The 25,983-nt window shown below is 44.5% G+C and overlaps 1 protein-coding gene across 3 annotated transcripts in view; it reads left to right on the top strand.

Moving 5' to 3' along the window:
* Positions 1–25,435, top strand: part of CORO2A (coronin 2A) — a 105,447-nt gene extending 80,012 nt beyond the window's left edge. For all 3 annotated transcript variants that reach the window (XM_066604414.1, XM_066604413.1, XM_066604412.1), the window contains 7 exons: positions 632–748; positions 3,857–3,961; positions 4,519–4,615; positions 12,810–12,922; positions 13,145–13,235; positions 19,077–19,354; positions 21,906–25,435. In XM_066604414.1, coding sequence (XP_066460511.1) covers positions 632–748; positions 3,857–3,961; positions 4,519–4,615; positions 12,810–12,922; positions 13,145–13,235; positions 19,077–19,354; positions 21,906–22,034 — 930 coding nt within the window. In that variant the 3' untranslated portion in view covers positions 22,035–25,435. The remainder of the gene's footprint in view (positions 1–631; positions 749–3,856; positions 3,962–4,518; positions 4,616–12,809; positions 12,923–13,144; positions 13,236–19,076; positions 19,355–21,905) is intronic.
* The last annotated feature ends 548 nt before the right edge of the window (positions 25,436–25,983 follow it).

The following is a 25,983-nucleotide window of genomic DNA, read 5'->3' as shown; positions in this document are numbered from 1 at the left end:
TTATGTCAATAGAGAGGGGCGGGGGAGCGAGAGGAGAGAAATCTCCTCCAGCCGCCCGCTGGGAGCTAAGGATACTAGCTCCCTTCCAGCAGCAAGAGAGCTAGTATGTGTGGGGATGAGTGTCAGCATCGTTTGTCTAAAAGGGCCTTTAGGCTATGTTCACATATTCAGACTTTGCAGAAATCCAAGACTGACACTCAGATTTCTGCCATGGATGTGCCAGTCGACCCATATGAGTATTTAGCCCCATTGTAATTCAATTGGACTAATCTATAGGGTTTACAAGTGGAGTCTGTGCAAATAATGAGTGTGCATGAATTTCTTTTCTGCACTACATGAATGAGGTGGAGAATACCTTGTTCACTTGCATTGGATAGGGAATGTTCCCGGATCTGCTGAACATTTAGGTGAAGAGTTCACACCTACCGTAAGTCTCGAACATGTGGTTTTTAGGGTGTCATGTTGAGAGAAATGCACATAGATTTGCTTTATTTCAGGCTTTATGTTCAGATCAGTGGCATCGTATACCAGGACACTTCCCTGTCTGGATCATTGTATATTAATTGTAGCATGATTTGTATTCTTGCCATCATATGATAGCATTCCTCACATGTACATGTTGCTTCTACAGGAATCCGATGGCAAGAATCATAAAGCCAGCAAAGTTTTGTTCTTGGGAAACATGATGAAACTGCTCTCAACGGGGACATCTCGGTGGAATAACAGACAAGCTGTCCTCTGGGATCAGGTATGTGTTGTTATGTATCTTCCACAATAGAAGAGCAGAATTTGTAATCTCTACGGCACTAAAATAGCATTTCTTGATACAACAAGTAAATCTGGCCTTGATGTATAAACACCTTGCTGGTTTATACGATATTGAAGTCAAAGGCCTATCCAAAAGTATCTATGCAGAAGGGCATTCTCACTTACGCTTGCATGCTGTATGAGTGTTTGGAATGATACATTCAGTGCTTCACTTTGTATATCTATTCCTCAGCTACTCCTTGGGTAAGATCTGGGACAATGTGTGGCCATAAATCAATACAATTTGTCCGTACCATTTTTATATGTATGTATTCAGGTGTCTCCAAATCTTTGGACCACTGTGTATAGTATATATAATATACAGGGTGGTCCAAAGATATGGAGACACCTGAATAAATGGAAAACGGTGGTTGGAAACACCATCCTGCGTGCGGCATGTTGCTAAGGGTAAGGGGGCAGATCTGAGAGGGGCGGTGCCCAACATAGGTATTTCAAGAGCCGCCATCTTGGAACCAAGTCGATATTTTCATTCAAAATATGTTTATTAGTTTTCGGTAACAGCTTTGCATTGTTGAATACAATAAAGAAAGTGGAAGAATTTGACATTTGTAGAACAGACAGGAGGTGAGGGAGGCCACCACGGAAAACGCAGCTGAAAATGGAAATCAGGCCACATGAACCTCGACCTCGAGAGCCATATGTGGCTGTCTGCAGGGGGTCTAGGTGTGAATTCTACTAACATTGGGGTGAGGTCAACTCGACTTCAGGTCCCCTCCGCCCAGTTCTCCGCTGGTTTGTCCCCCTATCTGCCACTGTGATTGGTTATTGCTAGGGGTTCCGGTAGCCTCCATGCCCCCACACGCCTTCAGTGGAGCTATTTAAACATTCCCAAATTATTGGAAAAATGCAATGCAGGTATTTTGTATGAACTTTCAAACACAAATATAAACGGACATTAACATCCTAGAAGGGAAGCTAGGAAAAAAGGGAAGAGACAGGAATGAAAAGAGAAATGGTAGGGGAAAAGAACTAGGGGAGGGGGTGCGAGAGGGGGGGGGGAGGTGGTAAAGGGTGTGGTCTTCTTCCACCTCCTTACATCATTTTGCGTGTATGCGCGACAAGAGGTCAAGCCCATTGACGGTTGGTGGCCGAACTAAGTTCTCGTTTTCGCCTCGGGCCCCTCAGTAAATTTGCATTCATAATGAACCGTCGGCCAGCCATGTATGGAAGAAGGTGATCCCTTAAAGTCTATCCAGACAGTTCAGGTGTTGCCTGTGGCCGCTCGTGATGCATCAGGCTCTAAGTCTGAACTCCTGAGTTCTTCCATATGTTTGATATATTCCATGGCCTCTACCCATGTCGATCTACGGAGCTCTCCCCTTTGTCTCCAGTGCTGTGAGATGATTTGGCGCATAGCCACAATGAAGTGTCTTAAGAGACCTTTTTTGATTCACGGTATAGAGCCTGGCAGCATGGAGAGAAAGGCAATCTCAGGGGACAAGACAAGGGAAGACCTGCACATTTTATTGTATAGCCCGGCCATGTCCCCCCAGAGCGAGGCGATCAGCGGACATGCCCATCATATGTGTAACATGGAACCCACCTCCAGACCGCATCTCCAGCACTCCTCCGGCACAGCAGGAAAGATTCTATGGAGTCTCCCTGGAGTCCTATACCACTGCGAGATAATCTTGTAGTTAAGTTCTTGGGCCTTAGTTGATATAGACATCTTGTGGGAGAGCTTATATGCTTTGCTCCAGAGCTCTTCGGAGAACTGCCTCCCGATCGCTTCCTCCCACTTCGTCTCCCACGGCAGGCACGACTCCCTCTGCCAAGTCGATATTTTCAAATGGAGGAGGACACATATGACATATGTATCTGATAGAGAATATGATGCACTAAGAGCAACACCTGAGCGGAAGTGTCGCACGGGCATCCAGGATTCGCTGTTGCATGTGCGCCACACTCTGAATTTTCACTGTGTAAATCCCAGACTTGACATCCAAGTTCAAGGGGGTGAGATAGGGCACCCATTATTTTGGGAGGGGCACCATCTTGCTGGAAGAAGATTGGGAATACGCCGTCTTGGTTGCACAGTGATGGGAACACCTCATCATGTAACAATTGTAGATACATAAGAGCAGTAAGGTTACAGTCTATGAAGAATTGGCCCACAATCGTCTTATTCCACACACAACACCATGACTTTCTGTATGCCAACCATCTTGAAGGGATCTGTCTAGTGTGGGTTTGTATGGGATCAGTAGCGAAGGTTTTATTTCTTTACCTTCACTTTCTGACAGACATTTGATTAATCATTGAACAGTACCGTCTCTGTGAAATGTGGGTCCCGTTGCAATTACTGTGAAACCCATCCTGCAACTTCAACATGGTGATCCGGATCATCCTCATTGACATGATGTAGCAACTGGATCTTGTATGGGTGCCATTCGCCCTATGGTGGTTTGACTCCCGCACTCGTGTGACAGACGCCAGCTACTATAATGTAGGCCTTCGCAGAAGGGTGCCAGGAAAGCCATAGTGGTTTTTGTTTTGTCTGTGGCAGTTTTGGCCGGTCCAACACAGAGCCTGTTTGGCAAAATTTGGCAGACAACTGTGTTATAGCGCATGGCCAACTCAAAAGTTGGCCATGCGCTATAACACAGTTGTCTGCCAAATCCCTACCGGATGAATATGTCACAAGTACCCCTTCCCATTTGAAAATATCGATTTGGTTTTCCAAGAGGACAGCTTTCAAAATAGCCACCGTGTTAGACACCACCCCTCTCAGATCTCACCATTCCCCTTAGCAACATGCCACACATGCAGTGGTGTTCCCAACCACCACTTTCCATTTATTCAGGCGTTTCCATACATTTTGGACCACTCTAGTCACATATATGGTTTAGGATATGTTTACATCACTGTTTAGCTTGGGATCTGCCAACCATTCATTATGCTGTCTGGGATTTTTCCGGATGAAATAGCGCAACATGTGTTTATGTATTTCTAGATGCAGTGCTGTGTGCAATGTAAAATTATGTATATAGTATGTGTTGCTTTATATACGTTTGTTTTAACATTTCAGGATGACCTATCAGTGCCTTTATATCAAGAGGACTTAGATGGTTCCTCCGGTGTACTCTTCCCCTTTTTTGACAATGATACACATATGCTGTATTTAGTTGGCAAGGTAAGTGTGTGTGTATGTGTGTGTGTATGTCTGTGTGTGTGTGTGTATGTCTGTGTGTGTGTGTGTCTGTATGTATGTGTGTGTGTGTGTGTGTGTGTGTGTCTGTCTGTGTATGTGTGTGCCTGTATGTGTGTGTGTGCCTGTGTGGGTCTGTGCCTGTATGTGTGTGTGTGTGTGTGTGTGTCTGTGTGTGCCTGTGTGTGTGTGTGTGTGTGTCTGTGTGTATATATGTGCCTGTATGTGTGTGTGTGCCTGTGTGGGTCTGTGCCTGTATGTATGTGTGCGTGCGTGTGTGTCTGTGTGTGTGTATGTATGTGCCTTTATGTGTGTGTGCCTGTGTGGGTCTGTGCCTGTATGTGTGTGTCTGTGTGTGTCTGTGTGTATCTGTATGTGTCTGTATGTGTCTGTGTGTGTCTGTATGTGTCTGTGTGTGTCTGTATGTGTCTGTGTGTGTCTGTGTGTGTCTGTATGTGTCTGTATGTGTCTGTGTGTGTATGTGTGCTTCACACCATATCATATAATTGCACAATGATCTAAACAACTTTATTTTTCGATAGGGAGAGGGGAATATCAGGTACTATGAAGTCAATGTTCAGAAGCCTTACTTTCAATACTTGAATGAATATCGGTCTTGCTTACCTCAAAAAGGAATAGGTGAGTTTCTGATAACACGTATCCCAAAGCAGGACTTTCACGGGTTTAGTAATTCCTATGCAGACGGCACACCCATGCAAACAGTCACGCACTTGATATATATAGTCAGTGTCACTGCACTTCTAACTATTGTTGCTATAACTTCAATAAATGCAGTTATCGGTACAAATAAATAATGTCACCGTAGGGCAAACCTAAACATAATGACCCCCAGAGAGCACTTATTAAGAAGACCACCCAAGTGCCCCATGACTATCACCCATAGACAATAGTACTAGCAGAGTCCCTCATAAGCTTTAGTGTAATGGTCTTCTCTGAGGGGTTAACCCCCTACCACGATATGTATATTTTCATTCTAGTTGCTGATGGTCTGTGCAGCTAGAGTGTATACTGCTTTATTTTATTTAAAGGGGACCTGTCGCCTACTATAAGGACCATAAAGCTAGTTATGGTGCTTATAGGTTTGGTGATGTCTAATAAGTGGCGCCTCTTTCCATCCTCTCCTGGTCCCCTGTTCCTCCTATGTCCCTCGGCAGAGTCAGCGCACACATTGTAAAGGAGGGAGTGTGCGCAATCTCCTTCATCTCTATGGGCGCTGTCTTAAATTCAGCACTGGCTGCCATCTTGGTGTCTCTGCAGAGCTAGTTTAGAAGCGTCCTTCCTCATACCTCGCAACTTGTGAACATTGAAAAGAGGAACCATATTGCAGCTCGTGGAATGACAGATTTCTTAACGTTAAGCCATGCCCTTCAATTCCCCTCCAAGAAATAGTATCTGTCAGTTGTCCTTATTGACAACCAACAGTAATCGTGTGCCTCTAAATAATAGATGCCATTTTTGCACAGTGATAGTGATTAATTATCTCCAGTGATAGCAATTACAGTGCAGTTACCTCCAACGACCACAGCTAACTTAGCGTCAGCCATTTTTCTTCTCTATCCAGCCCAGACCACTATAAAGACTCGTTTCGGCCATGAATCGTCTCTACACATTCTCCCGATCTTGCCACCTACCCTCAGTGAACCTCTCAATGAACCCCTTTAGTACTACTTTCCCCTCTGCGGCCCCCCTGCACTAAAGAGCCCCCTTTGTGGCCCTTTTTAATAGTTCCCCTGACTCTGGATACACAGTGCTCAGAGCGGTAATCTGCGGCAGCTGGGTCCTGTACAAGGATGAAAAAAAGAATTTTGCCCCTCAGTTCTTGTCCCCTCCTGGTGGTATCTGGTGTTGCTAAGAAACATCTCAAACATATTCATGTCACTCTTTAGGTGTCAGCATCAGAGACCGGATTTGGTGCATTAGTGCCGACAATGGAGACGCCCTTGATTATATGGGCTTTGCACACTGTCTGGAAATTGCATCATACACTTTTGTATGGGGTATTTGGGGAATAGTGATAGTATGCCTGTCGTACTTTAGGTGGCGTAAAGGGTGTTAGCGGATATTTACTTTAGTCCTTGACCTCTCATAGTCTGAGGTGAAGGGATAAGCTCTTGCTCAAGACCAGCAGGTTTGCGAGTTCCATCCCCGCGTGGTTCAGGTAGTCGGCTCAAGGTTGACTCCTTCCTTCCATCCTTCCAAGGACGCTAAAATGAGCACCCAGCTTGGTGGGGGGTAATAAATAAATTACCTCAAAGCGCTGCGGAATAAGTTGGCGCTATACAAATACCAAGATTTATGTTATTCTATATCGATATATATTCTACATGATGGCATGTACTGTAATTGGATTATTATAACACATTGTTTAGGATCAGTAATACATAAATGTTCTTCAACAAATAGGTCCCACAATCCTTATAAAGGTCAGGGCTCTGTTTATTTTTTTGGATAAAGAGATATTTTCCCTTCTCCTATCCATAGTGATAAAATGGTTTTCCTGCCACTAGGGGGAGTTCATTAGATCATTGCACAGGGGTCAGAAACGCTCTTTTCTCCTTAGGGAGAGCAACTATATACTATAAATAAGTGAGGAGACTCAAATGGCCACGCACGCTCCTCTGGGTAATATGCAAATAAGGGAGATGGAATAAATCCTCCACAGTGCCACCTACTGAAAGGCAGCATTCCTTCGAGTCAAAGTGGGACTTTTTATACAAGTCTTGCTACAATGACTGGGAATCAAAAGCAAAGCCAGACCCCATGTACATACAGCTGTTTCCGGGTTATTGCCCATCATCAGTGTACAGTAGGAGTCTGGCTTTTGCTAGTGAGAGGCCAGGGACAGGGGTCAGAAACGCTCTTTTCTCCTTAGGGAGAGCAACTATATACTATAAATAAGTGAGGAGACTCAAATGGCCACGCACGCTCCTCTGGGTAATATGCAAATAAGGGAGATGGAATTTATTCCATCTCCCTTATTATCATTGCACAGAGATTGTTACAGTTGTGATGGAACGTAATAAAATAAAATGTGCAGTCATCTCCCCCTAGTGATGGAAGAAGGAGTTTCAGCTGTTAACTGGATTTTGTATCCTGAAATGCTCACAGCAGCGGCTTTCAGGTTCTAGGACCTCCCCACCCCCCACACACACCTACATGCGCCCCTGAGCATGCCAACTTTCACTAGTGATTCCTTTTAATTCTATTACAATAAGTCATTACAAAAACAAAGTTTGAAAGTTATTTCCAAAGCCCAAGCTTCATCACTATAGCAAAGTCACATCCTTATCCATACGATTTCCTTAAAGGGGTTTTCTGAGTTATATACAGTGCCTCACTGGGTCTCTAATGCAGCGGATAATCACCTCTCCCTGTCAGTCCCCCACCGTCTCCCTGCTGACGTCCTCTTTGCAGGCAGCATGCAACCTGAGCTGTCGACAGGCAAGCTGCTGCAGCCAATGACAGCGCTCAGTGATGATCGCTGAATGCTCTCATTGGCTGCAGCAGGTTTACGGGATGTCACAGGCAGCCTGTAAACAAAAGCAGCAGTGACCGGAGTGGAGAGAGGCAAGTATCTGCTTCTTTCTTATTTTACAGCATGGGGGGCCCAGAGGGGCACTTTATATAACTCGGGAAACCACTTTAACACTTTTGAGAGATTCTGTCACATTGAAAATTGAGCCCATTCTGCAGGCTGCATGTTGTAGAGCGGGAGGAGCTGAGCATTGGTATATAGGTTTGTGGGAAAGGATTCAGTATAACTTTCTGAGCTTAATGGTCAAGAGGGCGGGCCTATCAGTGACTGGTTACTAGTGCAATATATCGACACCGGAAGTATGGGTGGAGACTTGAGATGAGTGAGCACGCTCGGTAAGGATAGTTACTCAAGCGAGCCTCACTCATCTCGAGCAACTGCCTTGTCCTCCGAGCGTGCTCGGGGGGGGGGGCGGAGGGGAGCTGGAGGGAGAGTGAGAGAGATCTCTCTCTTTCCCCCGCTGCCGCCCGCCACCCCCCCGAGCACACTCGGAGGAGAAGGCAGTTACCCGAGATGAGCGAGGCTCGCTCGAGTAGCTGCCCTACCGAGCATGCTCGCTCATCTCTAGTGGAGACCTACTGAGTGACAGGTAACGCCCCAAAGCTCCATATTAGCTGCCATCCTCATCTGCTAGCAGCCTGCAGTGTGTGTTTGTTAGCCTGGGGGTCCCGTGGCTGGAGGAGATGCCCGAGTAGCAGCAGGAGCGGCAGCAGCTGGAATGGTGGAGCCCGCCTCTACAATATGGATGGTGCCGAGTATGAGCAGCCGCCGGGTGAGTGGCCACAGCGCTTCCAGGAGCTGTCTGGCTACCACCAGGAGTGTCGGCATCGAGACTGGCAGAGACATCCACTTCCAGAAGCTTTCTGGTTCGAAGCTGCAGCAGGGATCCGTCAGTGTCATCGTGGCAGAGCAGAAGGAGGTGGCCTATGAGGTGTCAGTGCGGCACCAGAAGATTTCCGCTCCGAAGCTGCAGCTGCAATTCGGCGGTGTCAGCGTGGCAGAGCCGAAGTAGACGCCAACGATGTTTCAGGGCGGCAGAGTTGGAGTAGGCAGCCAGCAAGCTTCATGGATGTGCCGGGCTGCTGCTTCCAAAAACCGGGTCCTCATGCCAGGATGCATCGGGCTGCAGATTGTAAAAAGCCAGTCCTCAATATCTCACCCAGCCAGCCAATCATCAGTTGTGGGTGTGTAATGGTGTCCAACCCACGTCTCCACCCATTCTGCTGGTGGAGACATATTACACTAGTACCCAGTGACTGACAGATATTTCTGTATGCCTACATACACAGATAGATGTCAGTCACTGGTAGGACCGCCCTCTTGACCATTAAGCTAAGAAAGATTAAAACAAATAAAATACAAGTTATCCTGCAGAATGGACTCCATTTTTATGATCACAGGTTCCCTTTAAGTACCAAGCCTTTGTTGGTATTAAGGGAACTTTTTTTGTAGATGTGCCCATATGAGGATTTGTTTCTTGCGGGACGAGATGTAATTTTCATTGGTACAATTTTAGGGTGCATGGGACTTATTAGACAACATAGCTATTGACAGCAGCGTCTAAAGGATTAAAATGGGGAGGATTGGCATCATCTCCAATTCCATCCCATACAGCAGGAACATGGTTGTCCATGAATGCCAAGCTCCCCGTGTGATTGCACAGCCACAACAATAACTATGATATAAAGGTCATGACAGCCTAAGGCAAAACCAATCCAAGGCGTACAAGAATCAGCAAATACATATAAAAGCACTAAATACTTTCTTAGAGGCTGATAGACTAGAATTTGTGTTGTGAACCCATTTAAAGAATATTTGCTATGCAAAGTTGACTTATTTCATCTTCATTTTCTGAAAAACATTGTGCTTTCTTACAAATGACTGCAAAATCCAGGCATGAGGTAAAGTTTAGGGTTCCAGGCACACGGACCCCATTAGGAAGATTTGCGTTTACCTCCTAAGTGCATGGATCGTCTTTTAAGGGAACCTGTCAGGAAACCACAGGTACAAAAACTGCTACAAAAAGAGGCAGCGTCTAATAGGCGGCCTGTCGGTAGAACACTGACAAGCAGTAAAATGCTGCGCTACATAAGTAGGTCAATGTATTACATAGACAATTAAATAAGTCTGTCTTCAAGTTCCCTTACAGGACTTAGAAACATTGTTAAAAAAAATGTTTTGAAGTATAAAAAAAAATAAAAAATGATGCTTTATATTGGAAGGATAGACTCTACAAAATTAGAATAGTCATGTTTGTAACTAGCTGTACTATAGAACAATCATGTTATTTATCCTGCACATTCAATGCTGTAAAAAATGCCAGAATTATAGTTTTTTTTGTTTTTTGCTTATTTAGCCTCTCAAAACGTAAAATAAAGTCATCAAAAATAGTACCGCAATAAAGCACAACTAAAAATAACTTGGAGCTCTCGGAGTACGCGACACAAAAATATTGTTTACATTTTTATTGTGAAAAAGTAGTTAAAAAGGAAAAAAAACACTAAATTTGGTATTGCTATATAATTGCATCAGCACACCGAATAACATGGACATTGCCCCGCACAGTCACTACTGCAAAAGTATAAAAATAAATGAATTATCGGTCAATAACTGTGTCCCGTTGGTATTGTGAGTAACATCGAAAAAAATCTACGTTTTCACTCAGTGGGAAGGGTTTTGTATATCTCCCAATACACTATACCAGTGATGGTGAACCTTTTAGAACCCGAGTGCCCAAACTGCAACCTAAAACCCACTTATTTATGGCAAAGTGCCAACATGTCAGGGGGCGGGGCTTATCACGACGTATGATTTTACCCCCGTCGTTCTAAAAAGGACAGGGCCGCTTCAAAATACACAGGTGAAGATTTTGACTGCTTTTTGGATGCGGAAATCCTGCAGAACGTCCTCAGCGGAAAATACTGTGGAAAATTCTGCAGCATTTCTGCATCCAAAAAGCAGTCAGAATCTGCAGACTGTCTATTTTGAAACAGCCCTGCCCATTTCTGCCGCATGTAAACATACCCCAGCGGTAATAGTGACCCCCACCACACAGCAGCCCCAGGAGTAATAGTGACACCCCCCCCCCCAGCGGTAATAGTGACCCCCCCAGCGGTAATAGTGACACCCCCCCAGCGGTAATAGTGACCCCCCCCAGCAATAATAGTGACCCCCACAGCGGCCCCAGCGGTGATAGTGACCCCCACAGCAGCCCCAGCTGTGATAGTGACCCCCACCCCACAGCGGCCCCAGCGGTAATAGTGTGTCCCCCCCCCCAGCGGCTGCCAGTGTATTAGGGACACCCCCAAGCAGCCCCCAGTGTATTAGGGACACCCCCCAGCGGCCCCCAGTGCATTAGGGACACCCCCCAGTGCAGTAGTGACACCCCCCAGCGCATTAGGGACACTCCCCAAGCGGCTCCCCAGTGCAGCAGGGACCCCCCCCAGCGGCCCCCCAGTGCAGCAGGGACACCCCCCAGCGGCCCCCCAGTGCAGCAGTGACACCCCCCAGCGGCCTCCCATGCAGCAGTGACACCCCCCAGTGGCCCCCCAGTGCAGTAGTAACACCCCCCAGCAGCCTCCCAGTGCAGTAGTGACACCCCACAGTGCCCCTCCCGAGACCCACATACTTACCTCCTCCCCCTCCTCCTGGAAGCTCAGCTCCTCTTCTGGTCAGCGATGGTCCCAGCATGCATATTAACTTTTTCTTACCCACTTCTGCCTCAATAGGTAATTCCCAGAAACCTGATTGGTTGTTTGTTGAATCAGCCAACCCAAACAACCAATCAGGTTGCTGGGAATTGCTGATTGCTGCAGAAGTGGGGAAGAAAGTGTTAATATGCTCCCTGCACACACTCTGACACACGCTGCTGGACGCCTCCCCCCTCCCGGCGGAACCAAGTAGTAGGAGACGTTGGGGCAGAAGGGAGAGGGATTCCTGCTGCACACTGAAGTCAGTGTGTGCCGGGATCAGCGCGGCTCGCAGTGCCGTTTGTGAATGCCGGCAGGGGAGCCGCGGCCCCTGCTGGTATTCACAAGTGGTCAGCGGCCGATGGGGCACGTGCCAGTAGGGAGGGCTCTGCGTGCCGCCTCTGGCACGCATGCCATAGGTTCGCCACCACTGCACTATACTGTCCATGATCTGTGGGTGAAAATTATTTACCACACTAACCCTGTACATCTATGGGTTTGGTGTATTGTAGTTTTATGCCGCTATGTGTTCTCTTTTTTTTTTATTCAATACCAATAAAAGTTACCTTTTAGGTTCTCCTCTCTGTAATGGTAGTCTCTGCTGGAACCTATTTAGCCTCTGTGATTTCTATGTAGTATTGCAGTATATAGTGATTTTCAATGTTGCCTATTAAGCCCTGCAACTGGAAGGAATTAATAGACATCCATACATGGCAGCCCTAAAAGCTTTCACTAGCTTTCACTGACTTCTTAGTCCATCGGCATCCTAGGATTGCGTGCCAGAGAGTGCCCACTCCAACTGGCTGTTGAGAAGTACGGTTAGTTTTAACGTCTATGATTGGGGGTAACTCCATTCGTGGGAAATGCCAGCAGCTGTCAACTTTCAAAAACAGCCGGTGGGTATGGAGCAGACTTGGCTCCTGAACCCGCTCCATACATGCTTCACGACTGTGTACATTTATGTGATGAAGTCAGGAAGGGGTGAATGGCATGTACAGGGTTAGAAAACCATGGCTGCCTTCTTCCAGAAACAGTACCATGCATGCCCTGTGCAAACTAGGACAGCCTCCATATGAGTGAGATGTTGGCTTTCCTCAATGTTATCATGATAAGCCAGTAAGGTCCTCTGGAAAAGTAAATGAATTATTGGGGACCTTTGGTTGGAATGGATTAACAATGAGTGTTTGGTAAAGTTAGATTGATGCTGGAAAGCTTGAGAAGGCTTCATGCTCACAAGCCTATTTGGTATCCCTATCACATGAATCCCAAATACGGTGTCACTGCATCTCACTGAGGCTCTGCATACTACAATGGGGGTAATCTGTCCTGCATACTACAATGGTGGTAATCTGTCCATCACATGCTGTATATTGGACCGGGTTTTCCCCGAGAGGCTTTGAATTCAGTACTTCTAGTGGAAAACTCGACTTGTGAAGGGACATAGCCCTCTGAAGTAAATGACTGCAATACCGGAGGTATTTCGGTTGTGTTTTACAGACTGTATTATGAACTAAATGCATTAATAATTCAGAATGTTTGTATGTGGAAATGTTTAATTATGACATAACACGGCCTATTTATTTTATAGGTGTTTTGCCAAAAAGGGGTGTTGATGTATACGCATGTGAAGTATTTCGATTCTACAAGCTGATCACAATTAAAGGACTTATAGAGCCTGTTTCAATGATTGTGCCTAGAAGGGTAAGAGCAATTTCCTTTTCGGTATACTGAGTTAAGGCCGGCCATAATTACAGAAAAAATGTGTATACGCTGTTATACGTTCCTTTATTTCCCCTGGGATGTGTATTACATTCATGCATCCCTTATCCCGGCATCCCTACAGTCATAAATGGTGATTGACTGCTATCACACATACTAATGTGGCTTTTAACTCTCTGCATCTTCTTCCTTTGTGCTTTGCAGTCGGAATCGTACCAGGAGGACATTTACCCAATGACAGCTGGAACGCAGCCAGCCCTTACTTCACATGAATGGCTGAGCGGAATTAATAGAGGTCAGACAGGGATATCTTGAAAGGCATTGCTTTGCTGTTATCCCAGCACTCCCTTGATTTCATTTTTAAGCTTTTTTTTCTGTAAATGTCTGTGAGGAAGGTTGCGCCTCTGAGCATTTATCATAGAGGGAACAAACCCAAGTGCGTGTCTGCAACCCGTCTGGGCTTTGGAACTCAGATGTAGCTCAAATTATACCAAGTACTTGTAGATGGAATGGAAGGAAGCAGCAAGGAATGCTTTAAAAAGCTACAATCTTTAATATTTAAATACATCATCAGCCAGTGAGCATCCACATCTAGCAGCTACTGCGGCTCTGTTGCTGTTTCTTTCCCCCCCTTTATAGCCTGAATCAGGGTATACTCTGTAATAATTTATAAGAATACTTCCCTACAAGACCTTTCATTTTCAGGCACCCGGGACTCGTCAAAGACCATTAATATCATTCATCTGCACACAATATACACAGCCTTTATGTGTAAATAGCTACATATAATGTCTAAAGAGAAAGAAACATAATCTAGCAAATCTATCTGCTGGCAAGCGTTTACTTATACTTCGAAAATAAGACCTACCCCAAAAATAAACCCTAGCCTAATTTTCAGAGAGGCTTAAAATACAACCACAACAAAAATAAGTCCTAGTCACACTACATTAAAAAAAATTCATTACCTAGCAGGTTTTGTCCAGGTCCCCCTGCTGCCCACTAAAGGTTCGGTGTGGTTCAGTTCCCACAGTCCTCAGCTGCTCTCAGCCAATTTATAAATCCCGCCTCTACAACGCGATGGCTGTTGATTGTCTTATCCATCGCTGCTCAGCCAATAATCAATACAGCATTGGATAAACCAATCATAGCCATCGTGTTGGTCCATCCAGCGCTGCATTGATTGGCTGAGCAGCGGTCGAAGAACCAATCACAGCCATCTCCTTCCCGGAGGCAGGATTTATGAATCCCATAACCAGGAAGTGATGTTGTATGAGTGGCCGAGGACTGTGGAAAACGTGTTGGCGCTGTGAGAGCAGCGGGAGAGATCCGCACCAAGCCTGCTAGGTAAGTATAATACGACCTCCCCTGAAAATAAGACCTAGTGCCTCTTTTGTGGCAAACATTAATACAAGACAGGGTCTTATTTGCAGGGAAATGCGGTAGTTATATGAAGCATAAGTTTTAATTGGCAATTGTGCCCTTTCATATGTTTACTGCAACTTTTGTACGGGGAAAATTTAGGTTGCTGTTCAGAGCAAGTTGTTAAAATATAATATTAAAAAAGGACATTTAAAAAGCATTCCATCTTTTAGTATTTTTATTTTAGGGAAATCCATCACAATATTATTGACCTCTGCTACGAAGAATCCAGTTCTGTAGCTCGTACCCTCCAGACTGTATATCCTGCACTTCTTTTCTTGGCCCCCAGGGCACGTGACCAGCACTCTGATAATGCTCTGTGTCCTGCAGCTTCATGTCAACTGTCATAAAGAAAAGCCATTTTTCGCTGAAAGCTGCTCCGTAATTTAGGATCTGTGGGCAGGAACAAGAGTTTTTCTTTATGGCTCTTGCAGCAAATCTGACCCTTTTACTGCAGGGCACAGAGCATTGTCAGAGTGCTGGTCACATGACCTGGAGGCCAGAAGACAAGCGCAGCATACACAGCTTGGAGGGGAGAAACTACAGAACTGGATTCTTCACAGCAGAGGTCACTGGTACTGGGATGGATTTCCCTAAAATAAGAAGAAAAAAAACAGAGTGCTTCTTTAAGAAAGTCAGGGAACAGCATGACATACACGGGCTGTCAGGATTTATAGTTTGCATTCACTAAGCTTGTCTGAATTAAGATAAATCTTTATTAATTACTCATTAAATTGAGAATATCAAAACTCTGTGTCTTTTTTTAATGTGGGTGTCGGCTCCTTGGTAGCCACTAGTTATCACCATACATATTGTTGTATCATTCATGCTATATAGGCATCCAGTATTCCACCCACCTAGGTTGTTTGCACAGTGGTGTATACAATACATTCACAGTAATCTACTTATAAATCATCACATAATATAGACCGTGGACACTACTTAATAAAATTACATCTTTAATAGGTACTGTCCACTGACTGTCATATGTGCACTGGCACAGTACATACAAAGAAACACACTTATTAATCATCACAAACACACTTTGGTGGGCAAAGTATTTGGAGGTCCTTAATTAAGTACTGTCCATGGTTTATACTATGCATAGTGGTACAGTACATCCAAAGTAATATAAGTCATCACAAACAACCTAGGCAGGCAAAATATCTGGATATCTATATGCATGAGTGATAAACCGATATGGGTCAAGAGGTGTGTCTTACTGCAACCCGAAACAGCTGTCTGTGTATGGTTTTTTGGCTTGGTTTCCTATTCCCGATCATTGCTTTACAGACTTGTTAAAAAGTCGTACATTGATTTGAAGGAATTCTGCCATCCACTAGGTGGCGCTGCAGAGGTATTGTTCCATTTTGATAAACCAATATGTATGGTCTATAACTAGCGGTTACCTAGGAGCCTGACTGCCAAATAAGAGACACTGAGTTTTGAAATTATAATTTTAATGCATAAATAATAACGATTTATTTTAATTCAGACTCCGTGAATGTGAATTAGTTACTGTAATATTTTCAGTGATTTTTTTTTCCAGGATTTATAGTTTGATATTATTTTTAAGTCGTGTGCCTAAAGGCCCATTAAGATACAACGATGATCGCTCAAAATTCACTCAAATGTCAGTTTGAGTGACAGTTTTGAGCGATCATTTTGCATTAACTCTTAAGTAGCTACTCAGCTACTTAAGAGTTTATTAGCCTTTCGCTGAATGCAGATAACAGCTGGAGGTCTGTTATCTGTATTCAGCTCCTTTGTTCTCGAGTGGGAAAGCAGCTGAAAGAATACTATCAGCGTTACCCGCGGAGAACTCAGCATGCGGCCCTGATAAGACACATCGCTGACTTCAAGCATAGTGCACGGTGGGTGTGCATTTAGATGCAGCGATTATCGATCAACAGATGGCTTTTAGTTACAGCCAAGCATATGTATTAGCATCCTGTCCTCCCCAGACTACAACTGTTAAGCAAACCAGCATTCTGTGTAATTAGGATGCCAATGGCTTGTGTTATACATGTTCATTGGAAGTAATGTCTAGGAGTCGGGCGGAGAAGAACTTCTACTCTGAGGAATGTAAACAAATCTGAATGAGAAAGAAGGCATGCTGCTTCCTGTGTGTTTACATTGCAAGACCTATTTGCACAATGGGCAGTCGCCACATGCCAGGCCCTTCATACCAGCAGCTACTGAGGCATTGTCACAATGCAGTTGATAACATAGACTTCTATAGTGCATTCTCGGCTGACATGTAGCCTTCAGATGTATACTGATCTTGCATGTGAATTTCATTAATCACACCTTAAAAAGGACTAAACCCCTGCTGGGCTTTAACAATACGGATGGTCACGACATAACCCTTATGAATTGATACCTCGTGAGTTTTATAACATGGAGTTATAGTGTAATATTCGGTAGTGCGTTCATAAAACGTCTATTTTGATCCAGACAGGAAACGATTTGCACTTCTTGTGGTCATTAAATGACAAATGTGTTTTGCTTCAGTCGTAAATGTATCTTCTGTCAAAATAGGAGTTATGAAGGTTCTGTTTTTTGTTAGATGTGGTTAGCACTCGCCGTATTTATAAATAGGCCATACGCCTTGTTGATGAATGCGGTGCACCACTCGCACCGTCGCCAACAGGCTCGCTCTTTCTTTATCTTCGAAGCTTAAAAGAAAGAATTAAATGATTGTCCATTGCCTTGCTTATAGCGTTAATTGGGCTCATTTCAGGCAGCATATATATAAAAGTGGTCCTTTACAGTCTCTAGAATGTGATAGAGACTGTAAGGCACCATTTACCACCCCCTCCCCCCCCCCCCCCCCCCCACCACCACCACCACCTCGATCCCCTGTTTCCACACACACAAAAGACCAGGGACTTGACAGATGGAACACATAGAGACCTCTATCAATATTTATATCAATGGCCTCCTGCCTTATCTAGGTTTCCAGCAGCATGATACAGTTGTCATTAAAGGGATATTCTGGGACTTAAAAACCGTGGTACCAGTCGCTTGGAAACTGGAAGAAGCCGCTTATGCTCATGGCCAGTCGCTGGATTCAGCAGTGATTCTTTCATGTCTGCTGAATCTTGTGATTGGCTTGAATATTTACGTTTTTTGTGCATGGTGGCATAAACATTTTTTAGAAGGAAATAAAATCCCTGTGCTGTAGGCGAATGGCTAATCCATGTGAAAAAGAGGTAACTACTAGAGATGAGCGAATGTACTCGGATAAGCACTACTCGTCCGAGTAATGTGCCTTATCCGAGTACCGCTGTACTCGTGCTGAAAGATTCGGGACGCGCTGCGGAGCGGGGAGCTGCAGGGGAGAGCGGGGAGGAACGGAGGGGAGATCTTTCTCTCCTTCTCTCCCGCCCGCTCTGCCCCGCTCCCCGCTGCGACTCACCTGTCAGCAGCGGAGCGCCCCGAATCTTTCAGCACGAGTACAGCGGTACTCGGATAAGGCACATTACTCGGACGAGTAGTGCTTATCCGAGTACGTTCGCTCATCTCTAGTAACTACGTAGGAGAGTCCACTGTGGGATCGGACTCCTCTAAAATCTATAGTAGCGTATAGTAAATTCAAGTGGATGGTGCAGAAATCCAATTTTTGAAGACCTCTTCAGGGATTCGGTGCTTTGGATATTTAAATACATATAAAGCTGACTTAGACTAGCGGTGTGGGTGCCTGTCACCTGCTGGACGGTCCGCAACAGGTGAGTCTTTTTTCCACTCCACTTACCGTGTTTCCACGAAAATAAGACACCCCCCGAAAATAAGACACCCCCCAAAATTTGCAGAAGTCCCAAATATAAGGCACCCCCCGATAGTAAGGCATAGTAAAGTGTGCAGGCAAGTCAAGAGGCCTGTCCCCTGCTGCCATCCCCGTTGTCTCCTACCTCCAGATGTATAGGTAGATCTGCAGAGCTCCCCCTGGTGGCCGGAAGCTGCAATACCATCCCTGCTTACAAGTGGTACAGGAACTTCTGTCTGTAGACAGGTACATTACTTTACAGCCCTTTTTTTTATGGCTCTGTGTGTGAGTCAGGCAACCTGTGTGTGATTCTTAAGGCTGGGTTCTCACACAGCGTATTTCCAGTGGAAATCTCGCAGTTTGGCCACAGCGATAAACAGCGAGATTTCCGCCGGGAAAGCGCTGCTTCAAAACCCGTTTCTGTGGCCAGTAAATCCGCACCACAACACCGGCTTCTCCCAGCTTTGCCATGACAGATTTGCTGTTCCATGTGGACGAGATTTCTGAGAAATGTTGTCCACAAAGCTGGCCAATTGAGGGATTAGCGGCCACAGACGGATTTGCAGTGGCGAAATAAGACACCCCCTGAAAATAAGGCATAGCGCATATTTGGGAGCAAAAATTACTATAAGACGCGTCTTATTTTCGGAGAAACAGGGTATCTACTACTGTTTGGAACGCTATCAATATTTTTACTTCTATAAAAAAAAATTATATTTATGATGACAAAGACTGAAATATGCCATTTTCTGATGCTCCATTCTCTTTACTGTACAAGGTGAGCGCCCTAAGCAGACGCCCAAAACTGCCCAATGAAAAAGGATAATAGAAGGAACTCCGGTGTTCATTCCAGGGTTCTTTTAGGAAATGCGAGCAGTTCATATTGTTTTATGGCATGTGGTTCAGACAGGCCTCTGAATTGATCAAATGGTGTTTTTTGCCATTTAGGTCCACTTTTGATATCCTTAAAACCTGGATCAAAATCGTCCCAATATCACACAGCACCCTCTGTGGAGTCTGATAAGCTGCTTGCTAAAGAGCCAAAGAAAACTTATGAAGAAACACCCCCTACAAAGACATTATGGGAAATAGAATACAAGACCGAAATCATAAGGGAAGACCGAGGGAGGAGGAGAATCACAGAGAGATCACAAGAAACTAGAAACTCCCTAATCTCCAATGGACTAGAATTGTTGGAGTGTCCACCACCCAAGACTGAGAATGAGGTATAGTAGATATTGTGCTAAGAATGACTACCTCTCTTTTTATTCTTGGCTTACGTGCACTTGTTAGCCGTTTAGTCGTTCACGACCCTCGGTGACCCTAAAGACCGAGGGTCGTGCACTATAACTGTTCAAACAGCTCACACGAATTGCTCAATATATGCGCTCAAAGAAAATCACAGCATGTTCTACCTTGGCATGTATTACGCGCGTATACACTCCAAGAGGGTGCATGATGATTGGCGGCATGCAGCGAGTACAGATGTCATTGCAGTGTGCGGCATGCAGCAAATTACAGCCATGTGAGCCCAGACTTTACCGGCGCACAATCTTCTCGGCCCTAAAGATGGACATTTGCGACATTTGCAACAGTTTGGTTTTGATGTAATTTTTGTTTTTTGCATGATCAACCGTAAACTACTTTAATTCATTTGACTGTTTTTATACATTTGCACTGACCAAATTGTTACAGTTGCTTAATATTAATTAACCTTAGCCTGCACAGCATTTCATTTGTATGAGCATTCAGTGTGAACATAAAGTTGTCACTTTGTCAGTAATTTTAAATGCTTTGAAGATGAGTCTTCTACTCACCGCCTACATAGAAGTAAAGCCTCATTCACACGAGCGTGTGTTTTGAATAATGCATAATGCACACTTCTAAAAGAACCGATGGGTTCCTATGCGCGGAATTCTAAGCGCAAAACAGCGCAAACCTAAAAAAGATAGGACGACGACTATATTAGGTGTGCGTTTTGCCGGAGTTCCCATTGACTCCTATGGGAGCAGGAGTTAATAGAAACTCGGTTTATCCCCGCGGGGAGTCCCCTCATCACTAAACACTGTGACAGCACTGTCAAAGTATTTAAAATTACTGACAAGTAACAACTTCATGTTCACATTGACTGCTCATACAAATGAAATGGTGTGCAGGCTAAGGTTAATTAATATTAAGTAATTGTAACAATTTGCTCAGTGCAAATGTCACAGTGTTCAGTGATGAGGGGACTCCCCGCAGGGATGAAAGAATCCCCTATCACAGGTGTGGCAGAGGAGCACATTGCTATCCCATTGCTTTCAATGGGGTCGGAGCTGCTGCCGCCCCATTGGGACCATTGGCATGAAGGCAACCCCAGCAGTGATGATTTTCCGGGGAAGGGGGTTGGTGTGGGCTTGAAATATAAGCCCTACCCCGAAAAAAAAATCTTACCTCTCATACAAGCGCTATCCGTCTCTTCTCCCTATCCCCGACAGTCGTCTTCTTTCTGGTGAGCAGGGATTGAAAAATCCCCTCCTCCTGAAAGCACTGGCTTTGATTGGCTGAGTGCTGTGACCAATCAGAGGCAGTGCGCAGCTATTCATTGAATGACAGTTGAGCGCTGCCTCTGATTGGTCACAGCGCTCAGCCATTCATTGAATTCAAGATTTTTTTTTCAGCAGCTAGGGGTTATTTTCCGGATAAGCCTTATGTTTTTTAAGCCCTTCCCCGAAAATCCCTTCATCCCATTGCCTTCATCCCATTGCTTTCAATTGGGCGGCAGCAGTGCCGGCTTCATTGAAAGCAATAGGATAGCATTGCGGTCCTCTGCCACAACTGTGGCAGGGCATTCTTTCATCTTTGTGGGGAGTCCCATCATCACTGAACACTGTGACAATGCTGACCTATAGTCAGAGTTTGAAAAAATCGCTGTCTGTCCTATTTTTGTGCGATACTTATTGAAGAATCGCCCATTACTTTCTATGGGAGCATTTAAAACATGGATATCACTCACATGGCATGCAAGTGCGATGTGTTTTAAATGCCGTGGAAGTGCAAAGTAGTGAAAAAAAATTGGCCCTGAAATTTGCAAAAATACATGAAAAGTGCCTTTAAATCTCAGGGGAAACTGTCAGTTTTTCAGTGACCAAAATCACAGTTGCCCGTGTGAATACAGCCTAAGGCCGCATGCACACGGGTGGATTTTTGCTACTTAATCCGGAGTGGGCGACCACCTCCGGATTCTGCAGCAATAAGCCTCCATAGCATGCAATGCAAAAAAGAATCTTCATACACATGGACGGCTCCCGCATGGACGGCTTCCATTGAAGTCAGTATAAGTTTTCCAACCCGCTGGCCATCCTCAATTGACAGTGCGGTTGGGCCACGGGAAAAGCAGGGGTTTAAAAATAATGATCTGTTCCGTGCATGTCAGACGGCGTGCCGTGCGGACCATCTGCAGTACAGAAAAGCCGGAAGAAGAGAGGTCAGTGCAGGACGCCGTCTGCACACACAGGTACGCAGGGTCACCCGCCACGGTCAGGGCCAAATTCCGCAGGCATTCTGCAGGCAGAACCCGGGCCCGCCGTGCGCATGAGGCCTAAGGGAAAAGCTGACAATGTTTCAGACCAGTTTTTAATCATGAGGCTCATTATGTACGAAGCAGATTCTTCTATACTGGTTTACTGTTTTACCGGCTTGCCTTGTTACATATGAGAGCATTGTGACCACCCGCCACTGCTATAGATTAAACCGTTATACTGCTCATGTCTCCTGATATTTCTTCTTCTTTTGCAGTTGTTGCAGATGTTCTACAAACAGCAGGAAGAGATCCGCAGGTTACGGGATCAGTTGGGCCAAAGGGATATTCAGATCCGGCAACTTGAGTTAGAAATAAAGAACGTTCGGAACAGTGCAGTGTATTAATGCTACCCAATGTACAGCCTATAGAATGTAACCTCGCAGAATGCCTCCAGAAACGCATTCTAATTCTAGACATTACTGACCAATATGTAGCAATCTGCAACCGGCTGGACATAATATTTCTCCCTTTATTTCTCATATTTTTAATATAGTATCAAATAGTCCTAGTTGTTAGTCAATCCTCGCAGGGCAGGGAAGCTATTCATCAAAGGCTTACCTATGTAATAATTTAATGTGAACAATATGCAGAGATGCATATTAACGATGTTTTAATAGATGAGTAGAAGTAGAGGTCCTTTTTCTATGATAGAAGAACCGATGATGAATAGGCTGTCTAGGCTTTCCCTTGATGAAACCCGTGATTTACTACTAGGTGTGGCAAAATCTAAACTGGAATGCTCCTTCTCTGGCCTGCGGTTCTCCTTGTGTAGGTCTGCTAATGCCCATGTAATAACAATGCTGCAGCATCTTTCCTCTGCATTGTGCTATTCCACTGTTATTCTTCCTGGAAATCTTAAATTGACAACTGGATGTTACCATTACCCTTATCGAAAGGGTTCTATCCCTACTGGCACGGTCACCACTGATTGGACAGTATATCTAGGGGTAATACCCAGGTGTTTATTTGTTCCTGCATTTCCAGGAGTGATAACAGAGGAATGGCATAACAAAGAGATCTAAGAAAAGTTTCTCTAGAATAATATTTTATGGGGAGAATGCGAGTATTTAAAGTAAACATGTCAGGAAAGACAATATTCCTTAAAGGGAATGTGTCATCAGAATATAACATATTGTATAAATCCGTTTTTTTTAAGACTCTTTGGCGAGTTTTTTTTCTTTTAATTTTCATTGTCACTGTGTATATTTTTTTTAAAAATCCTAAAATCTCTCATTTTTCACATAGACTACTAAGGCTGCCTTCACACTTGCAAGAAACGCGCTCGTTTTTTGCGCGATGCAAGAGCGCGTGAAAACGCAGAATTATGAAACCCATACTTTTCAATGGTTTCATTCACATCTGCGATGTTTTCTCCTGTGCGATGTTACGGGATTTGTAAATCGCAGCATGTCCTATCTTTCAGTGTTTTGCTCTTTTTTTATCGCCCAGGTTTCCCTGTGGAGCCTTCGTTTTATCATATCGCATGCACTTGCAATTTTCGTGTGATGCAATGCGTTTTTATTATTATAAACTCCTATTGTCTTTTGCGTGAGAAAACCGCAGCGATGCGATGCAAGATTCTTTTCAGGAAAAAGCATCGCTGACGTTCAGACGTCACTTGAACAAAAATATGATTTTGCCACGATTTTCTCACGGTGAGATCGCGATCGCCAGTGTGAAGGAGCCTCCAGCCAAGTAAGTGTTTTAGCAGCCATCTCATTATTACTACAGACAGGATTACTATATATAGATAAAACAATAGTGAATCGACGCCGCATCTCTACACAATGACCTTTGCACATGTCACACAGCATGTTTAGAACGCTCTCCCATAGAACTCAATGAGTCCGCTCCTGTCCATCTTGTAAATTGCCCATGAGGCTGCTGTAAAGGCTGCAGCTCAGGTGAGATATTGGCCATCAGAGTCATTTACTGGAAATAGAATTTTTAAAAAAATCTACATTTAGAAAAGAAAAAAATGGAATATGTTTCATGATCTGACTTTAATATAAAAAAAAACAACAACTCGGTGACACGTTCCTTTTACCAGTTGTCAGGCCTGGGGTAATTATATTCCACAAAACGTCTGTAGACTCTCTGAGTATTTAGTAAAACCGATATGAGAGGACAGGTGACACAACGTTCCTGACTCCAGTGACTCATCGGTGACATCTTTACTGATTATAAGCGTTCTTTACTTCTCTTCTCCATACAGACCAATGTGATGACTGCAGCGTAAGATATGTTCTGCCCTTCACTTCTACAGCCATCCCCAGCCCCTGGTGTAAGGCAAACAAATTCACACCTCAGACCAGACTTCCTAAACAGATACACACCCAAGAAGAAAGCCTCTAAATAAATACAGACCCCAGATCCCCAAAGTATTAGTGCTCAGACCAGACCTCCTAAACAAATACAGACCCATTGTGTGAATAGAAGCGTGCAGCCTGAGATCTCTTCTGTACACACGACGACTCACCCAGATTTGTGGTTGCCAGCGACTATTGCCCCGTGTAAAGGTACCGCATGTACAGACTCAAGATTAAGCCCGCTAAATTTACAGCCCAAACCCATAAATACAGACCCTAACCACTTAAACAGCAATTCACGCTCTCCTTTGTGGAGCTTCCTTGCTGCTCTACTCTCTGACTTTAGGACCTATGCACATGTGGTCATGTGACCATATCTGTGGAGGTCCTGCACACATTTGTATCGGGGATCATTGCACAATAAAACTGTGCATTAAATCTTTGCGCAGCCATAGGCTTATTAGGACCTGGGTGATTGCCCAAATCTGGCATATTATAATCCACCACTGTCCAAACTATATCTGATACATCTTCTTCATTACACTCTTGAAATCAGTAGCAGATGGATGCCAGCGCCGAGGAGGGCATGCTGACTCAGATAACAACTGTTTGCATCAGTTCAGCATTAATGTTTTGGTAGTGACATCTATTAGCGGCCTAAAAGAATTTCTGTGAATTAGAATTACATAACTACTGAGAACGGCATCCATTACAATAGATGAACTTAAATCATGTATACTCTACTAGGCCTTATTTTCTAATTAACTTCACCCATCAGATAGGAAGCTTATAGTGTTCACAGCCGTTTAATATATTACTCTCGGGGGGGGGGGGGGAGCAAAAGTAAAAAACCAAAAACTTTAATACTATACAACTTAAAACACATGTGTGTCCCAGCTGATAAATCACTAATGTCATATGGGCAGCGAGAAAATGAAAAGTAATGATCTCTGCCTCAAAGGAGAGGTCAACTACAGTGCTGTGGAAGGTGAACCAAAGAAACTGGTAATGGTGCAAACTTTCAAAACACGAGTGGAAAAAGTCCAACTTTTCTTTTATTTATTGTAGCCCTCAAAAAAATGCATTTTTAGGGATAATGACCCCTTCCTCAGCTTAGCTAGGGGGCGCACTAATGATTACATAAATGAGTTAACAAGGTAAAGGATTGCAAAAACTGGAAGAAAAGACAAATGGGGAAAGAAAACAGACATAAAACAACATTTATAAGTTACAAGGTGGCTGCATGAAATCCAGCATATAGTGTAAGCAAACAATGTAAGCAGCAACCTATAGCAATTGATGTGGCGGCATCTGCTTTGGGCGAGTTCAATTGTGCCCCATAGAGAAATCAAGTTTGAAAACAGTTACAAATATGAAGTGGATTCCCATGTGTTTTTTTTTTTGTGTATATTGCTTTGATTAAGAATAGAGATGAGCGAACGTACTCGGTAAGGGCGATTTCGCAATCGAGCACCGCGATTTTCGAGTACTTCACTACTCGGGTGAAAAGTACTCGGGTGCGCTGTGGGTGAGCGGGGGGTTGCAGCGGGGAGTGGGGGGGGAGGGGGAGAGAGAGAGGGCTCCCCCCTGTTCCCTGCTGCTACCCCCCACTTCCCTCTGCAACCCCCCGCCCCACAGCGCACCCGAGTACTTTTCACCCGAGTAGTGAAGTACTCGCAAATCGCGGTGCTCGATTGCGAAATCGCCCTTACCGAGTACGTTCGCTCATCTCTAATTAAGAACAACTTTTAAACATTAAAGAATATAAAGCAAGAAGTAAAACATAAAGCGGTACACATAGGTGGAAGGACAAAAAATAGTAATAATCAGTGCTCAAGTACTACGCAAATGAAGCAGTATGAAATCTAACCATCAGTGCAGAATAGGGGTCAGTGGAGATTGTGAGTAACACAAGATGAGGTGTACTTACTGTATTAACCCTTTGCAATCCAATTTTGGATTCAGGGTTTCCTAGGGGGCTTTC

Source organism: Eleutherodactylus coqui, chromosome 5, assembly GCF_035609145.1.
Source record: "Eleutherodactylus coqui strain aEleCoq1 chromosome 5, aEleCoq1.hap1, whole genome shotgun sequence".
Classification (NCBI taxonomy): Eukaryota; Metazoa; Chordata; class Amphibia; order Anura; family Eleutherodactylidae; genus Eleutherodactylus; species Eleutherodactylus coqui.
This window is presented reverse-complemented; position numbering and strand designations above follow the sequence as displayed.